Source organism: Sturnus vulgaris, chromosome 6, assembly GCF_052056855.1.
Source record: "Sturnus vulgaris isolate bStuVul1 chromosome 6, bStuVul1.hap1, whole genome shotgun sequence".
NCBI classification, from domain to species: domain Eukaryota; kingdom Metazoa; phylum Chordata; class Aves; order Passeriformes; family Sturnidae; genus Sturnus; species Sturnus vulgaris.
The window spans coordinates 2,335,321-2,358,159 of record NC_142248.1 but is presented as its reverse complement, the minus strand read 5'-3'; the positions used below and the strand labels follow the sequence as shown (position 1 = coordinate 2,358,159).

Genomic DNA, 22,839 nt, shown 5'->3' with positions numbered 1-22,839 from the left:
AGCACAGGCTGGAGGACCTGTGTGTCCGTGGGGCAGTGACTGATCAAGTGTGGGTATGTGAGTGGGTGTGATCCCTCGCACAGATAAAGCCAAACCAGCTGGTGAATAGGGAAGTGATCTGGGAGTGAGTGTGCTGAGGGGTCTCTAAGGGCCTGCCCCAGGTGTGAGAGCACAGGGGAGGCAGTGGGGAGGGGGGTTCAGACTCACTGGCTTGTGTAAGCAGGTGCCAGCAGCTGAGAGATTTGGGACCTGGCTGCCAGCTACTGGGCAGACTGACTCTGTGGTCTAGACAATTAATATTTTTCCTTGTTCATCCTGATCAATACTTTTTAGCCTACTTGAAATCACAGCAGAGAAATGCAGGAATATTCTAGGATGTTGACTTGATATTTCACTGAATCATCTATGGTAAAACCTAGAGAATTTGCTTTATTCAGTGTATTTGACATCATACAACTTCAGTTGTTAAAATGCTCATAAAACATCCATGGTAGCTGCTAATATGTAGTTTACAGTGGCTTCTATTGATATCATCATAAAGATCATCAGTCACTGATCAGGATGCACATGCATTTTGTTGCAAAAACTGAATGGACGGAATTGCTCTAAAACCAGAAAAAAACAGGCAGAAATCGTGTTTCTGTTTTCACATACCTGTTTTCTACATCTTAAACACCAACTGCTCTGAACTCTCAGCTCTGCCATTTCTAGGCTTGCTGAGCAGTCACCTTGCAGCAGGAATTGCTCTGTACAGCTGCAGGATTTCAAGAATGGTGCCTCACACATTATTTTCTCTCTTTCCTTTTTTGGGGTTCTTGAGCATTGATCAATGGATGTTACTTGTCTCAAGGATTCACTGTCTTCTGAGAAGCATGCACATAATCTGAAGAGATATCTGGCCATCTGTCATGGTGTCAAGTTTTTAAGGGAAGACAAAAACAAGCTCACGGGAAAAAAAAAATCTGTTGAGGAGTAAAGCACATACAGAAACAACATCTGGCTCAGAAAGTCCCTGAGCTGAAAACAATTGAATCCTGAGAGAGTACTGCAGGCAACAATCACATACACTTGCCTTGGTCTTATTCTTCCTTAAGTTTGTACTTAGAGGCACTGGAGATACAATATTAGGGTAGGTGGAGACTTGATCTGACAACTGAAGACACACATTCTTTTGGTCTCTTATAACTCAAAGACAGGTCATTTACAACAGACTCATCCTCATGCTAAAGTGTTTGACTGATTTCAAGTTTGATTTCTGTCAAGACCCAGTCACAGCTCCACTTAGTGAACTGAGTGAATGTGCTTGCATATTCACATTATTAGGAAACAAAAGCTCAGTATATGGAAAAAAACCCCTTCATATAGAGGTTTTCACATTGCTATATTAAGCTGGAAATAGCTTTTTGTTTCTTAATAGTTTAAAAATTCTGTGAGGCATAGGTAATGACAGCAGCAGGCTTGAGAAAATGACAGTAATATTTCCAAAGGAATAAAGACAGTCCACGGTCCAGAGGAAATGATACTGCGAAAGCAGTTATCTATTTTGTTATTAAACATTTTACAAGTCTTTACCTTAATTCAGCTTGAAGCAAAGATGATATGTAGATAATAAGCTAACAGTTCATTTTTTTTCTGGATGAGTACTAAAAATTATGTACTAGAATATGTAGAATGCCAAGAATCCTAATAATACTTGCTAAATTATTATTAACAATAGTAATAATGGCAACAACAGCAAAATCTCCAAAGAATCTGCCCAACTACTGTCATGGTATAGGTTTGCTGAGCAGTATAGACCAGTTTATAGGAGCTGCCACAGTAGGAGTCTGTGTGGAAGCACTGCCTTCCCGTAACTGATGTTAACTAATTAAGTTCCTCAGTACTTGCTACAGTAAGAAAAATGCCTGAACTCTGAGTTTGTTCTAAGAATTTGAAACATCGCCCACTTGCAGAAATCCAATCCTTTATTTTTTTGCAGTCTTCCTCAGCTTCTTACAAAGACAGTAACCTAATGCAGAGGGGGAAAATTTTCAATTTTAGACTGTTAACATCTGTTTGGAGATGTTGCAGATTGATATAATCATCCTCAATAAAAGTGTTACCAGTTTGTCAACAGTATTGATGACTAAATGTCCCTCAAACACCTGGGTTAGTTTCTTATGAAATATCAATATAATGAGGTTAATTCTCAAATTCTACATCACTTATCAAAGGGGTGTTATGTGTCCATGCATATGTGGATGGAACACACAATTCAAGATGTGATAATGGATCCTGACATTGCAAATGCTGAATATTTTTGTGCTCTTTAACTTTATTATGTCCTTATCATAACCATAAGCTACTAGGTTATTCTAACTGGAGACAAAGTCCTAGCTTATCTTAATTCTTCTTACCACAGGAAGACTAATGATATAGTATTCCATGCTAATTACACAGTTTTATTGGTGACTTTTCTTGGAAGCCTTGCACTTCCTTTTTTTTTTCAGTACTAACTTCACACATATATTCAACTGAACAAGTGAAAAGCATTAAAACAAAACTTCCTCATGGACCTGTTTTTTTCCAGATCATCATCTCATGATCCATGTTGAGCCTTAAGATTTTCATGGGAATGACAGGAAAGGCAATGACAAGCACCTAAGAAAACGAATGACCATGAAGACTTTCATTAGGCACAAGCTAGTGTCAATGGAGTGGGTAAAGAATGCAAAAGAAAAAAAAGCAAATCCTTTGCTCTGCGTTTTTTTTCAGAAGTATGATAAAGCTTTGAAAGATTCTAATTTCTTTTTTGTTCACTCCATACTCAAGCAAAATTTTTGCTGGGATCAGTGTTGAGTCCTTCCTGAGAGAAATTTAGTCGTTAAATAAGAATAACAAAAGAAAAATAATGGAGAAAAGAGTACAAGAACCAAAGATTATGCCAATATGCCAACTATACACTTAAGTTTCCACTGCTTGTTCATTTAAGCACAAGATTATACAGAATAAGGTCAGGGGAAATCATCCCATATGCATCCCCAAAGATATCTGATATATCCAATGACAGCAGAGTCCTGTTTATTCAAAATACTTTCAGAACATCAAAACATTTGGATAAACAGGGCTTCAAATAATTGAGGGAGTTATTGTATAAGTAATTCACACCAGGGGGACATAACCTAGATTCAAAGGACTGAGTTTCAGATCAAAGGGGTACAGATAAATGGGATTTGGCTCCATATGAACAAATAAATAAAACTTTAAAAAAACCCAAAACATTTGATTATTCAGTAATCAAGAAATGTCCAAGCGTTTTTTGAAAAAGAGTTTAGGACAAAAGGTTGAAATTGTTGCAATGGGCTACACAGAAAGATATTCCAATGGAATCAAAATAACATAACTTAATGAGATCAAAATATATGAGGGGTGGGGGGTGGGGAGGGAGAGAGACACGTGAGGGAGGTATTGTGCATGTATGTGTGTGTTTGTTTGTGTTGTTTTATCTTCCAGTCAGGATCATATGAAATTCACTAAGTTTTTGACCTTATTCCAGCCATGATACTGACACATATTTTGTGACAGAAGGTGGATATTTGTCACATCCATGTCTCTTAACCCACTTTCCTTGATGCCCAATAGAAACAAACGTGAAATACACAAGTTTGGACTTGGATTGAGAATATTGTCTGATTTCTCATCTTTCCATTAATACCATGACCCACATATGGGTACCTTTATGTACAGACATCATCATCTTGTGTTAAATACCTTTTAAGATACAAATCTTGGAATTAAAAAAGATTTTGACCTATGCTGATATTCACCACCTGCATTATTAATATGGTGGTGTGAATACTCTGCTAATTTATACAAATACACAATATTTTCCTTTTTCTGAAAGCTATGCACGCATTGCCATAATTCAGCGTTGTCACTTACTGTCTGTGGGGACTTTTTGACAGTGTGGGAGGGCAGACATTTAGAGAGGAGTGAAACATCAGAAACCGTGACACATTTTGATTGCCCCCAGTATTTGGTTTGGCCAAGAGCCCGTCATGGCGAGCGCTTCTCCCACCATGGTGCCTCACCTGGAACGCGCCCATTGTAGCTCGTAAGCCAAAGGGAAAGGAGATCTTCTCAGGGAAGTGGCGTGTGCCTCAAGTTTCAGAGACATTTTTTCAGCCGTGTCACAAGATGGACCAGAGTGCCCTGCTGAATCCATCCCGATGCCTCTGGGCCTCATGGCCGGCTGTTGGAGCCCTCATGTCTGTCGGTGGTGCAAGCGCCACACCTGGGGCAGGCGGTGCCTCAGCCCTCGGCCATGGGGCAGGCCTTGCAGCCCTGCCATAGGCACGTAGCCCATTTACCCTGCTCCTCCCCACATGGATGCTGCACAGGCGTTCTCTGCCCTCCGGCCCCCACACCGCACTCACCGCTTTGGGCAGGAAAAGCCGCCATGTCGCTGTGGCTGCCGGCAGAGCCTCCCCTTGGGCCCCTTCCTCTGGTGGTTGTGCAGTGGCTGCAGGGCAGAGAGGAGTGGACACAGCATGGAGAATGCCACCCTGGCTGTTGGTGACGTTTTCCTCAGCTTTCTTCCCCCCCTCTCTCCCTGGTGAGGGGCTGCGTGAGGTGATGAGGGGAGAACGCGTGAGGCCGTGAGGGTGAAAGGGGAGCTGAGGTGTGGTGGCAGAGCAATGAGCAAGGAAAGGTCTGGGGAGCTTGGAGAAATGGCAGCTTGGGGTTGAGTTGAGAGGGCGACGTGAACACCTGTAGGGTTGAGGGGGCAGAGGTTGCCATTGGAAAGACACAGAAGCAGTGCTTGGCAGGGAAGGAGTAACGGTGGATGGTGACACAGGGTGTGGAGGGGGAAGCTGAGGGATGGGGATGCTGTTTTGGAGTTTGCTTACAGGCTGCTGCACTGACAATCTGGACGTGAGTAAAAGTGAACCATAAAGGGCAAAGCAGGGTTGTTTTTATCCCCAAAGCAAGTGTTAGGGGTTTGTTCCTGAAATTGTTTAAGGTTTCGGTCTACTGGCCTGATTTCCTCTCACCTCCTCATCTTACTAACTCCTCTGTAACCTGTTGGAGACTCATACTGTCTGTGGTAGAGGTAGACAGCCAATTTCTAGTTTTATTCCAATTTACAGGAGCATCTGTTGTTTCTGGATATAGGTATTTAAAAAAAAAGGTAAATTTCCCTCTTAAAAAAAAACCAAACAAACAAACAAATAAACAAACCTGAAATAGTCTTCTTTCAATGAGCAATAGATAATGATAAGGGTTGTAAAAGTTTTGCCATCTCTTTACTCTCTCTTCACAGGCTTGTCAAGGCTACCTTCCCTGACTTTCAGAATTTTTGCTCTGTGTCTCAGCTGGAACTTGAATAGCAATATCTTGAGCAGTTTTCTGTCTGAAGTAGGGAAAAGAAGGTAAAAATGAAAGCTCTGTGTGGGAACAGCTTCAGCTTGATATCCCTGAAGCTGAAGCTGTTGCATGGTCCTGAATCCAGAAAGCACATAGGCTTCTCCTGAACCCTCTGCAGAATCCCTTCTTTTATCCAGGTCCCTAATCTCTGAAGGTTAAACACAGCCATACTTAGACAAAAACAGTGAAAGTTTCCTTACACTGCTAGTATGGTGCCTGTGGCTCTGGCAATCTGTTCCTATTACCATCTAATCCCTGGATTTTCTGTTGCAATTTTAATTAGGAGAGTGGCCATTCAGTTTTTGATCTTTTCATCTTAAGGACCCGAAGTTTTTCTGTTCCCATCAAATTCAAAAGCAGGTCTGTCACTGAGTTTAGTGGTCACAGGATTGTCCCTGTTATTTTTCTCTTCTCCCCCACAACCCCCCTCTTTCTCCGAGGTTTTCTTTAAAGGATAAAAGGATAAAACCCCCAGCATGCCTTCTCCCTGGTCCACCAGAATCAAACAGAATCAAATAATTTCCCAAGCTCATTTTCAGAAATAGAATTTTTTCCCTCTCTCCTATTTCCTACCACAATCTTGCCTTTTCTTTAGTAATCTGGAACTGCAGCTGCATAGCAGAGTAAAATTCAGAGCTTAAAAAAAATAGAAAGAAAAAAGTGTATGTTTGGGTCTTAAATTAATGCACACATTAAATTATATTTAATTGTGCCTTATCAATAGGCTGATGAACTTAGGTGTTTGCTGCTGCCATTGGTCATGATGCTCTGTAGCAGGCAGAGGCAGCAACTGCTGCTGATGGAAAAGAAAAGGTAGTGGGAGGAGGAGGGGAGAAGAAGGTGCAGGCGAAGGGATTGGCTGCTTTTAATGTCATTCAGAGCTGCGGGCCCCGGCTCTTCCGCTGCTCCTGCCCTGGCTCTCCCTTGAACAGCTCCTAGAGAGAACAAGGCGTGCGGAGCTCGGATCACCAGCATCATGCTCCTTGGGCTTGGATCGTAGATCCCCCTCTTTGAACACTAAAACAACTCCTTCGTCTTTCAGCGTCCCAAGCAGACCCAGCGAGAAAACAAGCACGTGAGAGAGAGAGGAAAGAAAGAGGAGGAAGACGAAAATCTGCAACCAAGGGGACTAAAGCAAAGAAAAAGAGTGCTTTGCTTGCACAGCTGCAAAGTGGGAATTTAAAGAGCTGCAGAGAGAGAAAATCCAGCTCATCAGCACATACACATTGCAGAATTACAGATCCAGGTAGAAATGACATCAACAGGGAAGGAAGGCAGCGGAGCTCAACATGCACAATATGTTGGACCCTATCGTTTGGAGAAAACCCTAGGAAAAGGACAGACAGGTTGGTTCTTTTGCAGCAGCACCGGTGCTAGAGGGAAGGTGCTGTAGCAGCCACTGAGGTGTTGGGGATGGGGTGTTTGAGGGTTCAGGCTTTCCCATTTGCTGTTTCAGTGAAGATAATATTCATAGGCGATTTTGGTATTTATTTATTTTTAGTTTTCATTTTAATTCCTTCTTTTCTTCCTTTTTTTTTTTTTCTTTTCTCCCCTTTTTTAAAAAAAAGAAAAGAAAAAGAAAAAAGCCCAGGATGCTTTATGTTCATTACTCCTGCTAATGGGTGTTGTTCTGATGACAGCCAGAGTGCATGCAGAGGAAAAAAAAATAGATGATCTGCTGGTGGTGAATTTTCACATCCGTTTCTTCACTGCCCTACTTAGGAGCATTTTTCTTTTTAATCAAATTATATTGAAATTAAAGGTTCACAGCCTGTAGTACTGAGGAGGTGGTGGTGGTGGTAGTGGGGGAGTCACCAGCAGTATTTCATGACATCATGATTGAAAAGGGTGTAGTCCTTAAGGTGCAGTTGGGGGGGGTTGGTGGAAATATGTACAGTATGTCTCTGGCACTGACTGCTGTGGGTATTTAGCAAATATGGATGGATGGGCTGGTGGTTTTTGTGGGTAGGGTCTGAAATAAAAGACAAAATAGAGACTCGGTAGCAGAATTCATTCTGGTTATGCTGTGTTTTTGTAGGAGGGGTTGAGAGGGGGGAAGGGAGGTTATTTAATTATTTTTCTTAAAGCTTGTTTATGAAACTCGCCCCCAGCAGATTTTCCTGAATGGAACAATGGTAAGAAATATTAAAAAGAGGAAAGCGAGTGGAGGGAATTAGCAGAGAGCAGGTGCTTCTGCCCTACATGACATAATTAGATCCCCTAAATGCGTTCAAGATCTGGACTTACTGTTGCTTGCTTGGATGGCATATTCACTTCAAGGGCAGGGGAGTATTAATTGGAAGGAAAACCCTTAAAAAGAAGCCCAAATGCCTTTTTTCTTAAATATTTTTTATTTTTAGTAACAGGTGCAATAAGCAATGGCATCTGGCAAATTCATTGGGTTGGGATCCCCCTAAAAGTGGATTGAGACTTGATATTATAATTTAGGAAAGGGGTAAGATCAGCCATAGGGGGGGCTTCTTTGGGCATGTGGGTGTTAAGTGTTGTTCATTATGGTGGGACAATAAAACATGATGCATTGTGGTGTATTTTTTTTTTTTTATAACCCAGCCGAGCTTTGCCCATCTGTTGTCTAAAGGATTTAATAGGCGTTTCCATCCCCAGCTGCTGCCTCTGCTCTGCCTGCTTCCTCACTGCCCTGCGTGGCAGCAGCAGCTCTGCAGTCCGCAATTTTCTTAGGGACACAGTCAAAATCCAGATCTTTCTCTGTAAGAAGCAATGCTCTTCTGAGATGATTGATTATAACCTCCCCCCCATCCTTCCCCTCCTCTTCACAACCCCATAGCAACCGTTCAGAGACATGGATGAAGATGACATTGTCTTCTAGTGGAAGTGACTTTTATTTATATTTCTTTTTTTTTTCACATCTCTTCAGTATATCAGCTGCTAAAGGTAGTTCTCTGTCACTGTTTTGGTTGCCACCTTTATCCTTTGCATAGCTCAGTGAGTCTTCTGCAGCTGTGTTCTTGCTAAAATCTGTTCTGGTGATGGTAATGAAAATATCCTGTAAGAAAAATTGTGATGTATTGTTAATAAAACTGCCCTATTTCTGCTGATAATCCTTTCCTGAATACTCCAGGTGATCAAAGAGCCAGCTGTAGACAACAAATTCATTTTTGTCTTCATCACCATTTCCTTTTTTCTCTCTCACCTTCTCAGTACCCCTCCCTCCCCTTTAAATGAATTGTGCCTGAGATTCCTGAAAATACAGCTGCATTAACCTTTTGCTCCATGTTCTTATAACCTGACATTGTGGTCCTAAAGGGTTATCTGCAGCTTTGGTTATGTTTTTTTCCTCTCTGCTAATCTTCCTATCTTCCTCCTAAGTGATTAGAGACGTGGGGGTGGAGAGAGAAGAGCAGGATGTATTTAGAGGCTTGCTGCTGTTGGCCTCTGCAGTTACTCAACCAGCTGGACAAGGGTGAAAGTTTCCTTTTGCAGTTTTACCGTATAACTGATCTTTATAGATAAGTCTCTGCTGTTTGCACACATGAATGCACATGAAATGCACAATACATGGTGTCATAGAAGCTGGAGGTGGGGGAAAGAGGAAGAGAGATCTTGAAAGTAGCTGATGTCAGTCTGTGTATCTCTTGTTATACCCACCCTTGATTAATGGAATAATGCACTGAGGTGAAATCTCACTCAGTATTAAACATACATGGCTAAATATGGAAAGATGCCTTCTGGTCTTCTCGCGTTTTCTGTGCTAATCACATTTAGGAGCATGCAGAATGGCATAACCAGTGTGTGCCATGTAGCTCATCCTCATCCTGTTTGTTTTGGAGGGTAAGCAGGCAACCTGCAGCATTTTAGGGAGAGGACAAGCAGTGCAGTAAGAGGGCCTGATTCACCACAGTATAATGTGTATCTTGGCATTTGGGTTGCAGTGGCTTACAGGTGAAGGAAGTTGTGATTGCAATCATTTGTTTAGAGCTTGATTTTGAAGCTCGGAAGATTAGGAGGTAATGTCTTGGAATTATTTTTTTCCAAGGGGATGAGGAAGAGTGAGAAAAAAAAAATCTGCCAAAATGAAATGGTGAATAGAAAGTTAGTTTTGTTGCAAAGTCCTGTCCATTTTGCAGTGATATTTGTATGCATCACTTTTATTTGGAATAAAAAATTATTGGCTCCATTAAGTTATTTCAGGTGGGCAGGTCAAGCTTTTCTCTCAGATACATTGGTGTCATACAAACGTATTAATCACTCTTACCTGCTTTTACTGACATCTGAAGAAAGGGTTTTGGGGAGGAGTGAGGGTTCATTCACAGTTTAGAGCAGACTTAGAGAGGGTTCCATGGAGGGAGAACTTAATTGTAGGTAGAACTCTCTTTGGCTTTCTCTCTGTAAAGTTCATGCTGATTGCCACCTTAAAATCTTTTAAAAAAAAATGTTTACCAGCAGCAACCTACTGGTCCCTGCAGAGGGGTCCGGTTGTGGTATCTGGGACATTAGTGGGACATGGAGACATCTGGCTGTGGGTGGGCAAAACTGACAAGGAAAAGCCGTCTGTTTGAATGGATGGGTAACAACTGAAAGTGTTGATTGATCAGATATGCAAAATTCGTCCTGAGCAGCCTTCTGGGCTGGTGCGTCACGCTTGCCGAGGGTGACCGATGCCACAAAGAGAGGATTAGGGCGTCTCAGGCAGGGGAGTTGGAAGGGGGCTACACGGGGCAGTGCTGAAAAATGGTTGGGCTTAGGTCTTTGCTGCTAGGGGGAATGATAGAGGGACAAAAATTATTTTTAACAGTGCAACATACTGATTTAACATATCATTGGAGTACTGTGGCAAGGTAGTTTGCTTTTGTAATAGGTTGAATTTTGAGCACCTCTTCTTGACGTCATCTGGTGAAATAGCTTATGGAATCTCTATGTAAATGATCTTGTGAGAATACAAGAGGTATCAGAATCTTGATGGTTGTACTCAAAAAATTATTTTACAGAACTGCCAGTAAAAAAAAATCACTGCTGTATATATACATGGGTGTGTGGGGAAAGGTTGGTTTATCTCAGTTCCATTGGTACATTCTTTTACAGTTAATTATAGGAAATTTTCATTGTAATTAACACTAGTCAGTGAAGTGTGTGTCCTGTTACAGTAACACACATGGAAACAGCGTGCCTTGAGAAGCCCCAGTCACACCTGATGGTGAAGCAGTGTTTTAGGTTTAGGTATAGGTTTTCTTCATTTGCCACTAATTTTACATGAAACCAGCTTCTTGTGTATTCCTTGCTCTTTTTTTTTTTTTTTTAGAATTCCACAGTTATCTCTATTCTTGTGTTTCTTTTGGCCTCATTAACCCCTGTTTCACCCTTGAAACTCTTAACAGTAATTCAAACTGACTGCAGTGAATATTTATTAATGAGTGCAAAGATGAGGAACTGAAGTATTTCTTGTGAAGGTCTTCAGCATTTTGGTGGGTTTTCGTGTATTTTCATTTGACAGACACTGTATAGGCTTCGGCATCATGTTTGCTGTGGCACCAGTTCAATGCCTAGTGGAAATTTCTAAAATACTGATTTGTCCTGTTTTAGAACCAATAAGGCATTGGTTCTAAGTGAGAGTTACTCTATTCACATTGAGATAAACTTCATGGGAAGTTTAATGTTGCTTATCCATTTTTTTATGTTCCTTTTATTCTATTTTAAGCCCAGTACAACAAGTTGTGCTTGAAACTCACAGCACTTTGACCTTCACAAAAAGTCTTGGGGTTCCCTTTTCTGCATTGCATCCCATATAGCTTACAGCTATTTTGGTGTATAACATGTTAATTATATATGAGCCATGAGTGAGGTGTTCAGCAGTGTGGTGTTGGGTTATGTAAGAACAGAAATCATTAAATTTGGGTCTTAGTGAATTTAATAGCCTTTTATTCAGTGAGAGCTTTAACAGGACGTTTCTTTACAGCCTTAACCATCAGTTTCCATGACACTGGCAGAAACTGAAATTTGTTAATTTTTTATTTGTCTCTGTCAAATTTGATTGAAAACTTCAGCTCTATTCAAGGAATGTTGAATAGTCAATGTGGTCTCAGAAGCCTGGTTTCCTTAGGTAAGTAGGCTAAACAAAGTCTATCCTCTTCATTCATGCTGCTATTTTTTTTTCTAACCCAGCATATTGGATCTAGAGAGAATCTAAGGAGTACAGCTTTCTCCCATTTAGCTGTCTAGATGAATATATCATTGTAGGAGGTGTAAATCATTGCCGTTTTCCTCGTGGCCTTTTTAAACACATAAGCAAACAACAAACCAGTATATATCCTAATAATATTTTCAGACATATACTTTGTTTTCCTTATGAAAGTTTCTTTCAAAGCAGAATGACCTCATACTCTTCTTCATGATAGTCTGTGAAGACTTGAATGTTAAATTTGTAATCCTAGAAATAAATACTGCAAGCAATACTGGAGGTAGTAGAGGTCTTAAGAATGAAATTTTCCCAAGGAATGTTATGTTCATAGTGACTCATATTTAATGGATTGTCAAGTAATGGTTACCAGTTTCGAGAGATTTGGTCTTTCTTAACTTTATGTAGCTTTGACTTTTTCAAGAGTTCTGTTTGCCTGCTTTACTGACTGAAGTAAACTAGTATTGCCCTACTACTTGTCTGAACTGGAAAGTTCAGCTATCCCTTTTATGACTTTCACTCCTGTTGTTTGTTTTGTTTATTGATTGAATTAGCAAATTCCTGTTTGCTAAATGCAGTGAAAATGATTTTTAACTTCCATCCTTCTGAAAACTTTGTAGGGGCATGCCGTTAGTCTTTTACCTCAATATCAGTATCACAATTATTATGAACTTGTGGAAACAGCAGCGGGCTCTGAATTATTTTTTTCTTTGTAAAGCACAGTAAGCTTTCTCACCCAAGAGTTGTTAAAATTCAGGTACTGTCAAATGAGTAGGACTCTATGACTATATACTTACATTTCAGATGCCAGCAGGAACTGTAGAAACACGGATTTCACAAATGGGATTCTTGCACTGTTCAAGCACTTTCCTACTTTTTGTCACTGTCCTAATGTCATTTTTTTCTGCCACAGTGAGAAGGACTGCATTAGGGTGAGGTGAGAGGTTGAAGAAAGGAAAAAAGCTTGTTGTTAAAATGTACCTCTTGAGAGGAATTCTTTTGATCTCTAGAAAATCTGTGATTCTATGAGGAGACAAAGTGTAGTGTTTTAGGTAGGTTCTCACAATTCCTTTTGGAAACTGAGTGGAGCAGCCACTGTATGTTTTGGATTCTCCAGCATTGCAATACCAAAAGTTTACTCCATACATTACATTTTGGGAAGTCTTTAATATTGTGTGCTTTAGAGAGTTAAACTTTAATTGTGATGACAATAATAAATGGGATACGCACCTAAAAATTAGCAGGTAGGTAATATAGAACAAATGTAGGTGGTGGAAGAATTCCAGCTTTCAGAAAAAATTTGAAAGGAAATGAGAAGTTTGGAAGTAATACCTTCTGAAGTAAAAGACATGGCATGAGGACTGTATTATGCACATAGGAGAGCAGTCATAGTAAGATGAGGTGGAAGCCTGGATGTAAATTTCTGTAAAGGTACAGTAAAGGCAGAGACATAAATGAATGCTCAAGTAGTGGTCCTCTTCAAATGCTAAGATACTGTAATTTGCCCTTATGAAGTCAGTCCATATTTTAAGTTGAGCTGACTTCAGTAGAAGGATCATCAAGTCCAGGATAAATAGATGAGGGTGGATTTTTTTTATTTTTTTTCTGTTTGTTGTGGATTGTCCTATTAAGAAATATCCCAAAGAAATTTTCAGTTGTTTTTTTTTTTTTTTTTTAACAAGCTCAAGATGTTTAGCAATCCTAGTCAATAATGCTGTTCATTCTGCTTATGGAATATGAGGAGATTGTTCCATTTCCAGTTCATGCATAAACATTATGTTTTTCTACAAAACAGCCATAATGATCTGTAGAATAACATGAATAATTTGTTGTAAATAGTGTTCTTAATGAACTTGAACTGTCTTCATCTGCAGTGTCTGTAAATGCAGTGATTTCCTTTAAATCCTTATTTGTTTCAGAATTTCTGGCAAACAGCTATTTATATCTCCTTTCCCCAACTGTCTTTACCTCACTTATGGATTGGTTGCAGTTATGCAGTATTCAAAGATTTGAATTGCACTCTCGAATGTAGTCTGTTGGGTATATTGCGTAAGAGAATTGCATTCTGCTTGGATCATTGTGCAAGCACCTCCAACACAGATGTTTTCAAGTTCAAACCAAAAATCCAGTTTTCCTGAACAGTTTGGACATGATTCCTATGAGCATCCATGCTTGGTAGATGAAAGTTTTCCAGAAAGTCTTTTCAAAAGGTACACAAGTGTAACCAGATTAAACTTGATTTAAAATGCCTACTTTTAGAGCATATTAATATTGTTCATCCAGTTTCATTTTACTTATTCTACATTTAATTTTGAACAGAAGTGTAAAATTTTTATGAACTAATTATTTTTACAGGCTGGAAACATTACTAATAAAAATATGTTAAAAACCACACTAAAAAAATTACTAAGAAGACGTTTTCCATTGCTTCATAGCTTTTGAAAGTTGGGTTTGGGTGGAATTTAGGTGGAACAGCAGAATTTGTTTTGGTTCCTTTCACAGAAGTGCCTTACTGGCTATTGATGGAGCTGCAAACATTTTGTTCTTTCATGTGTCATTTGTGGCAGAGATGCCTAAAAAGGTGCAATTGTCCTGTGGACTGTATAAACAGGAATGCACTCTTCCTTTTGCAGTGACCTTGGGATAAACTTTTTAAAGGCTATTAAGTGCAAGTGTGTTATGAGACTAAGGACAGAAAGGAATATGGAGAAAGAAGGTAAACGATGGTGTGTGCTTAAGCAAATCCAGGTACATTCTCTTGCAGGTGGTACTGCTGCCTTCCTAGAGGGCACAGTAACCTTCAGGCTGGTGCATGCTCATTGCTGGAGTTGGTAGAGTAGGACACTTTCCTTGAATTGTTAGTGCTCTTGGTTTTATTTTGAGGAAATGGTTTCATTATTTCCTGAAGGCCACAGAGACGTATCAGAGCAGCTGATATAAAGTAGCCCTAAAGCTGCCCTAAATAACTCATGGAGTTCTAATGGCCGAGCTTACTGTTTTGCACCCGGTGGCTGTGCCCAGCAGTTTCTGGCTTTTAGGCTTTTGTTGTTCCTACTTTGGCTTCCTTCATACAGGTTATTTCCTGCTTAGAAGGACAAGGAATACTTTTTAGTTTTTTTTTCATATAAACATTTTTTATTTGGGATGGGATAAGGTTAGACTGGAAGAGACCATTCTTTGTGTAGATAACAAGATAACAGATAACAAGCTGCTTTTCAGTTTTTTATTTAATAATCCATCCATTGATAATCAGTGATTTGATAATTAAGGAGTTTGGAAGAAAGTAGGTAACTTGCCAGCTACTGACAAAAGGAGATCATTGCTGGTGAAAACTTTGCACTGAGATTTGCAAATCAGCTGGCAGCAGATGGCTTTAATGCAGGGTGCAGGGGGATATTGAGGAGAGAAATCATCATCAGGTGGCTTAGGGTGGGGTACAAGTACTATCTATTTTTCTTTCTTGTTTTAATATTCCAACACTATGTGGAATTATAGGCATGATAATATTTAGAGTGAAGTACTTACCTTTAATTTTTCTATTTTTTTTAAAGGAAAACTGGTTTTGGGCATCCATTTAGTAAGTGGCTCTCTTCTGGCTCTCTGCTTCTACTTACAAAACAACATGCTGTCTTTATATCCTGAGGCTTTTGTAATTTTGATTTGCTGTCTTTTGGACTATATGCTTAATGTGGGAGAAAACAAATCAGTGTGGTAATATATATATATTTTTTAATAATGTCTACATTGCCTATGTATTAACACACTGTTTTTGCAGTGTCATTCCTCTGTGTGTTCAGCTTTAAATGCCATAAACTGATTCCCCTTGTATTTTACCTATTAAAAGCACTATTGACTGCAACAGAAGTAATGGAGGAGAGGTAATGGAGAGCTTCTGTAAGAAGCAAACTGGACTAACCAAAAATATGTTAATTTTTTACTGTTTGTCTAAAGCCTGCTCTTAGAACTATTATGTGTCAGTCTTCCAAAGTGGAACAGCAGCTGCAAATGAGAATGTACCAGGTCTTCATACTGACCCAGCAGGGAAAGATGATGAAATTGCTTGGCTCTTTATCTTCTTTCATTCTTTTTCTTAATCATTTCATGTGTGGCTAGCAGTGTAGACACTCCATTTCTACACAGATACTCCTATTGGAAAAGTGATTGTTTTGTTGCTTTGGTCCAGGATGAGGCACACCAAAGCCCAGGTTCATAGTGTTGGCTCATCTTCCTTACAGGAATATAAATTTATGAGGAAGTGGGACCTTCAAGAACATATTTGCAGCTAAACATGAGCTGGAGATGTAGAATTTCCTTTTTAAAAATTCTATTAAAAAAAATGTCCTGCTCTGATGAAGTCTGGGTTCGTCTGGTATAAGACTTTGCTAAGACTGATGTTTTGTTGCATTTGCATTAAAGCACAAGGTTAAGTGGGAAAATAAGACTTCATATCCCAAATCTTTGTGGTGTTAAATGTACTGTGTGGGATGTTAAAATTTTTCTGATGTTTTTTGCTGACTCTTTGCCAGCAGAGGATTGGGTTACTTGTCATGCCAACCATTTGCCCTGGGTGAGTTTCATTTGGTGATTGTGTGAATTCCTTTTAATAAGTGTGACCTGTCCCTAAGATGGAGGAATGGATTTGACTGTTTAAGATTTTTACCATATTGGAATCTCTTAATCTCTCCCAGTATTCTATTACAAAGCTCTCATCATATTTTCAGATTCTAAATCATGGGTAGCTTGGCTATGTCATGTTGAGAAAACCTGCTGAGCAGCAGGTACAGTTTTGGTCTACAGTTTTCTTTTTGAAGTCGTCATCATCTGGGTTATCTTTGTTTGGGGGTTTTTTTTGTATGCATTTTTGTGTGTTTTTTTTGGTTGGTTGGTTTTTCTTTTGGTTGCTTTTGGGGTTTTGTTTGTTTATCTTTATTTTAAACTTCAGTGTTACCTTGCCTCTTCAAGGAAACTGATCCAAGGATTGTCATCCTAATTTAGAAGCTACTAGACAGATATTTGATTCTTTCTACAGCTGCAGTCTCCTAGAGAAAATTAATTAAGGCACTAGGAAGGTATTTTCAGAAATTTTTTGGGATATTACAGTTCTAAGGCTGAGACCCTTAATTGTTTAGGCCCTGTTTAAATAGGTTCATGTTTGCTGCTAGAAGAACTGGTAGAAATACTCAAGGACATAGCCCATACCTAAATAAGCTTTTGTTTGTTTGTTTGTTTACTGTATGGTCATGGTTAGACTGAAAAACAAGGTACTTTTATGGTTGTCTCCTACTTCTACAAGATGCTTTGTCTTCAGGAAATTAATACTAATGCACTCTATGTCCTTGGGAGAATTATTTTCTCTTGTAGGTTTTATTTTTTTCTTCCACATTTCATGTGTCTTGCCTAGCTTATGAACTGAGGGGTAGGATAATTTGTGGTACATTATCTGCATGTAATCCCTTTCATGCTAAGGCACTAATCCTAGTCAGGCCTTTGTGTGTGAATAGGAAGTTCCATTTAAATATAGGAAGAAGCTCCTCCACTGTGAGAGTGGGTTGCACCTGGCACTGGTTGCCTAGAGATGTTGGGAATTTCCTTCCTTGCATCTATTCAAACCCAGACTACACAAAGCCTTGAGCAGCCACTCTGGTTGACTGTGCTTTGACCAAGGGTGTTGATCTAGCTGATCTCCAGAGATCACTTCCAGCCTCAACTCTTCTGCTGTTCTGTGTTATCCTGTGCAACTGAACTGTAACTTGCTGAGTGAACTGTAAAACTAAGGAACTCTGTATTCTCCAGTTTTATACTCTGTATTTCCCTGCTGCTCCTGTTCTTTCTCTGTCCCTTTTCTCTTGGACTAGGTGAGAACAATGTTTGTAACTCATTTGGAGCTGTCTCTGCTGCTTGTCCAGTTTTTCTTTCTCTTGAAATACATTAAGGATTAAATCACAAGTGAGCTTTCTGTAGTGGGAGTGATAGTTTGAATCTCTTAGGATTTTTCCACAGACATTCAGCACTTTCCATTAAATTTGTAGAATCTTAGAGACTTCCCTTGCTCTTTCAAACTTGGTTGGAACTTGATAATGGGTTCTGATGTTATGGGGGAATTGCAAGCAGCCTGAACATTTAAATTTTATTTCCTTTAAAAAATCAGGTTAACAGAAAGCTGTCCTAAACAGCACAGCTTCTCTAATCTTCACTTGGTTCTGAGTGCCATGAGATGCTGCTATGGCAGATCGAGTTTGCTGCAGTACAGCTGCTCTTCAGACACTGCGCTCACCTTGGCTAAGATTCTTACACCAAAGTTAGAAGGAAAAGGTGGTGCTGAAAGCACATTATGATTCCGTAATGCTGGGGGAATCCCCATACAGCTTGGCAGGCTGGATTGCTGCCTACTCGCTGCTGCTGGAGCAGCACAAAGCAAGGGCAGTGGAGACTTGAATTTGGTCATTTCTGTTTGCAAGCTGAGCTCAGTGCTGGGGAGTGTGGGAAGAAGGGAGCCCTCTCTGTATTTCCTCCATGTATCCATTTTGGTACAGTGGCAGTATTTGAAGTAGTCCTTTCCTGCAGAAAGCTGAGAGGAAGACTGAGAGCTGTTTGTGTGTTTGCAATGCCTGTCTGTACAAAATCGTCACCAAAGACAAAGCCAAGTATTATGTTAGAACTTGGCAATGGCGCGGGCACTATCGCCCTATTAAACGCAAGCATTTGTTTTTTTGTAAAGACACGGCTATGAGTGGCACAGCTTTTAAGATTCCTTACACTTTGTGAGCACCAGCCTTCAAGTTTGTCATTAGCCTTTGAAACTAATTAAATCTACCCTTTTTTCCCCAAACTTCCCACTCCTGTAAATCAGTAAAGCTTGATTAAAATCAGTAATCATCGACAATAAAGAACGATTTGTCCTGGTGTTTCTGGGTTTTGTCCCGTGCTGCTTTTCTTCTGGGTCTGTTGTTTATTTCATTGCTCATATTTATGAAATTACATCTCTTTTACTTCTGGTTGTTTCCTGATTGCGATGAAGACATTACTTAGGCAAATTCCCCACTCAGTTACATCTGTGCAGTCTCAGTGACTTCAAGGCCTTCCTCACATTTATCTGGGAGGGGAGCTTGACTCATGAGCAAGCTTCTCATTGATGGCAGCAGAGGCAGACCTCTGGCAGTGTTCTAGTTAAGAGCAGCCTAGGAATACATCTCTGCAGTGAATATTCAAGCAAATTAGAGCACTAAGTGGAATGATACTGTAAGCAAATTCAATTCAAACTGAAAATACAGGCCCAGCATTTTACAAATTACTATACTTCATCCTTAAAGCAGAAGTCTGTCTGCTCAGCTAACACACAAATTAAGGCAAGCAAATGTTTTAATAGTAATTCTTCTCTAGTATTCCATCCATACCTGTACTCAAATTACCCAACAAGTCTGCATTAAGTTTCAGGATGGAGAAAGTGTCCTTGCATTTATCATTACTGCATCTTTGCTATAGGGAAAGGAACAACCAGAATACTAGCATGATTGGGACAGCTGCCATCTTTATTACCAGGTGCCTTGTCCTGCTCAGAATAAATGCTGCAAAAATAGGCTGGGTTTCTGGATCTGTGTCCTTAATGCTGTCATCACCATTTCTCTTATCACCACTGAATTAGATGAGTTATGGCTGTGAAGCCTCTCTAGCTCCACCAATTCTTATTTATCCTCAGTGCTCTGGTGCCTGTGGCTCTGTGGAGCCAGGTGGGCTGCAGTCTGCTTTACAAGAACTCAATAGTAACCTTGATTAGACTAGCAAAATTAACGTCATATTTACTGTTCAAGTGTCTGCTGTACTGCAAGTTTGAGTGAACTAAATAGTTCATCAGAGGGGAGAAACTCATGAGCTCTAGGTCTTTTTCTTCTCTTTGAAATGGTGGGGATTGAACACATGGCAAGACCAAGGATCCAGATCAAAGGATATATGTAACTTGCAGTCACAGGGGGAATTCTAGCCCTGGTGGGTGGAGCTGTTCTCTTCTGGTGCAAAGAGCAATGAACAGAGGGCAGTGAAGGCTGGAGAAGTGAACCAGAGCACCTAAGAACATTGCCCTGTGTAGAAGTCCTGTCTTCCCCATCTTTTACCTTATTATTTACTTGTAGCAGTTGTGCCTTTGTTTTGGTCTCTTGGTAAACTCTGCATCAGCTGCAGATCAATATGGTATGTCAGATATGGATAAGCTGAGCATTTTTATACATAATGCATTGCACATTTTGTGTATGGGAGACTTCATTTCGGAGCTGGTTTGGGTTTTGTGTGTGTGTGTACACAAAATACCAACCTTCTGCTTGATCCTCTAGAGTTCTAATTCTCTTGTGCAAGATTATTCTGTACTCTTAAGGCTCCTTAGATTAAAGGTACTGAACTTCTCAAAGGGTTGGGCCACTATTTGCACTGTTGTGCTCTTTAAAATGCTACGGAGTCCTAGTTGGGACATTTCTTGGCTTCAGGAGTAATAGAGATGTGCACAATACAGGGTCTGTTCATGTCATTATGCAGTTGTAAGGCAGATTATTCAGAAACAATAACTATGTAGTCTTCACTGGCCTTAACAGGCTCAGTCACTGACTTGGGATGGAGCCTTTGACTAGTAAAAAAATATATATTTTTTAATGATGCCCTGCTGTAAAACTAAGATAATTCTTGACTTCCCCTTTGGAACTGACAAGGTTAGCCAGTTAGCATAGATAACTTTTTCAGAAATAAAAAGCATCATGAAAAGGCCTGGGATAACCCTACTACTTAGGTCTCATGATTTTTTAAAATTTTTTTTTTAAAACCTCCTGAGGATGGACTGGACCATACAGCCTAGCCTGTTCAGGTGATATCTGTTTATGCTGTATTTGTAGCTTCTCCTTTTGATTATTGAAATAGTGAGACATAAATGCTGACATTTCTGTAGCTACATTTAAAACTAAAGTTGTTCTAACTATCTAATAAAATGGAAAAATTGCTTTGATATTCCCATTTTTACAATATGTGACTATGCTGACTTTTGTTGCTTCTTTCCTTAGGGGCTTTTGTCCCTGATCTCTCAAACGAAATGTCACTGAGTAAAACTATGTATGATGCTGTGTGTTCTAGTTACAAAAGATTTATAACTTGGTCACTTTTATTTATGCCTCCGTGGAGCTGGTGGAATTCTACTGCAGTGTTAAAATGCAGCAGTTTCATTTTCCTGCAGGCAGCAGCCCTCTGGTGGTGTGCGCTTTTTTTTGCTTTTTTTTTCCTCTTCCCCCCCCCCCCCCCCCCCCCTTTTAAGTCGTTTTTGGAGATTCAGATAGACTGATAGAGCAGCCTTTAAAAATGCCTCAAATTAGGCTGCCACATAATCCCATATCTCCTCTCTTTTCCTTTCCAGCCCTCACCTCATCACCACCCCCAGCTAAATTTGCAAGTGGGATGTAAAAGACAAAGAAAGGTTACAAAATTAACCCCGTGGTAATACCAGCAGTCTTATATGGCAAACTGATATTTACCAAATACTATATCTGTAAGTTCCAACTCCCAAAGCTACTGCCTGGAAAGGGTAGAGGTCGGTGACAAGTGGGTGGCTCAGCTCCCGGGTTATTTTGAAGACTAGACTGTTAGGAATGCAGGCATTTCTGAGGAGGCTGCTGATGAACTTGAAAATTGAAATATCAAAGAATTTTTTAAAGGGATGACCTTAGGAGTCTGTTCCATGGGCGTTAAAGATAGTCATCTTGCAAGTTACTGTCTGGAAAAAATATTTTGGCTAATGGAGAAGGAGAATCTTCCCATCAGTGCCCTAGGAGTGAAATTTACCCTTTTGCTATTATGAGATCCAGCTATAACTTGAGTCCCACTTAAGACCTCTTTTGAAGTAGTAAGTTATGTTCTGGGAGGTAAAAACGTGAGTTCAGAAAACAGATAAAATAAAATATTGCTCCTTACTGTTTTTGAGATAATAAGCCAGAGTTTTGTGCAAATGGATTTTGGAATTACTAACACTGTGCCAGGGATGCATTTGGTTTGTTTCCTTTCCAGGCCTCCAGTAAATGTCAGAATCATGCTGTATGTGTGACTGTGCTGCTGCGTGCATACTCTGTAGGAAGACATGCAGTTTCATTAACAGTTGAATGCTGAAGGGTCTAGGGCAAATAATTCCAGTTAAGATTAGTTGTTTTAAAATGTACTGATTTTTGACTGTGGTGTTTGAAACCTACTGTGTGTCTGTAAAGGGAAACCAGAGTTACTGCTTAGGTTTCTGTGTTGTGTTGGGATTTTTTTTGGTTCATTTTAAGGCAGAATGGAGTCGGTAAATAAAAAGCATTAATTTACAGAATAACTTTTGTTGTTTTTAGTGATGGACAGTGGTTGTGGCATATGAGCCCTTGGCAGTATTTGGTTGAACTTGATACTGTGGACAGCAGATAATACAAATTTGAGGTCTTACTTGATAATACTTTAGGTCACTTGTGGTATGATTACTGAAAATTACTAAGAGACATTTGTGCCAGCTAAGATATATGATGCAGAAGTGTTGTTTCACCCACGATGCTCTTGGGTGTGTAAGTCTTGGCTCTTTTTCTTGGTTTTGCCTTGCTGAGGAAGCAAAGGTCCAGCCTAGGGCACAGTTTGGGGGCAGGGTCTGAGCCATGCAAAGAGCTCTCAGTGAATGTAGCTTCTATATTAGAGGGACAGTGACAATTTATAACCTTTAATGCTTGCAGTTAACTTGGGAGAATAGGAGAGGTTAAGTCATCACTTGTGCTTGCCTAACCCACAGTCTCCAAAGCATGATTTTATTTTTGCTTATTTAGATACCTGTTTGGGGTTTAAAACACAGCACTCTAACACATGCTGTAGGTTATTGGTAATTTTTTGAAGGCAGAATAAAAATTGGTTTTTGCCTACTCAGGCATGTTTAAAAAAAAAGAAAAGGGAAAAAAAAAGACCTTGGGCCCATGCATGTTTATCAGTCTGGCAATGAGAGGACTAAAGCAAACAGTTTTCTGCCATCCAGTGGAAAGGGATACAAGTTTTTAAACTAAATCCACAAAAGAATAACAATGCAAAAGCTTCAGTAAGGAAATTAACTTCTTAAAAGAACCTGAATTTTCCCTGTTTTGCCACGAGTTTATGGTAGTTCAAAGGTTTAAAATAATAAAAAATAAATCAAAAATCAAATTACTAGGCTGTGGATGAGGTGAAAGAGAATAATATTTCAATTCAAAAAGCACAGTTGTCCTCTTTCACCCCCATTGGTTCTAAATACTTTTTTCCTAATGAATATC

General features: G+C 39.8%; 1 protein-coding gene across 11 annotated transcripts in view; it reads left to right on the top strand.

The window, feature by feature from the left end:
• Positions 1–6,279: 6,279 nt before the first annotated feature.
• BRSK2 (BR serine/threonine kinase 2) overlaps positions 6,280–22,839 on the top strand; it is a 302,919-nt gene continuing 286,359 nt past the window's right edge. For all 11 annotated transcript variants that reach the window (XM_088166686.1, XM_088166688.1, XM_088166685.1 and 8 more), the window contains exon 1: positions 6,280–6,752. In XM_088166686.1, coding sequence (XP_088022812.1) covers positions 6,659–6,752 — 94 coding nt within the window. In that variant the 5' untranslated portion in view covers positions 6,280–6,658. The remainder of the gene's footprint in view (positions 6,753–22,839) is intronic.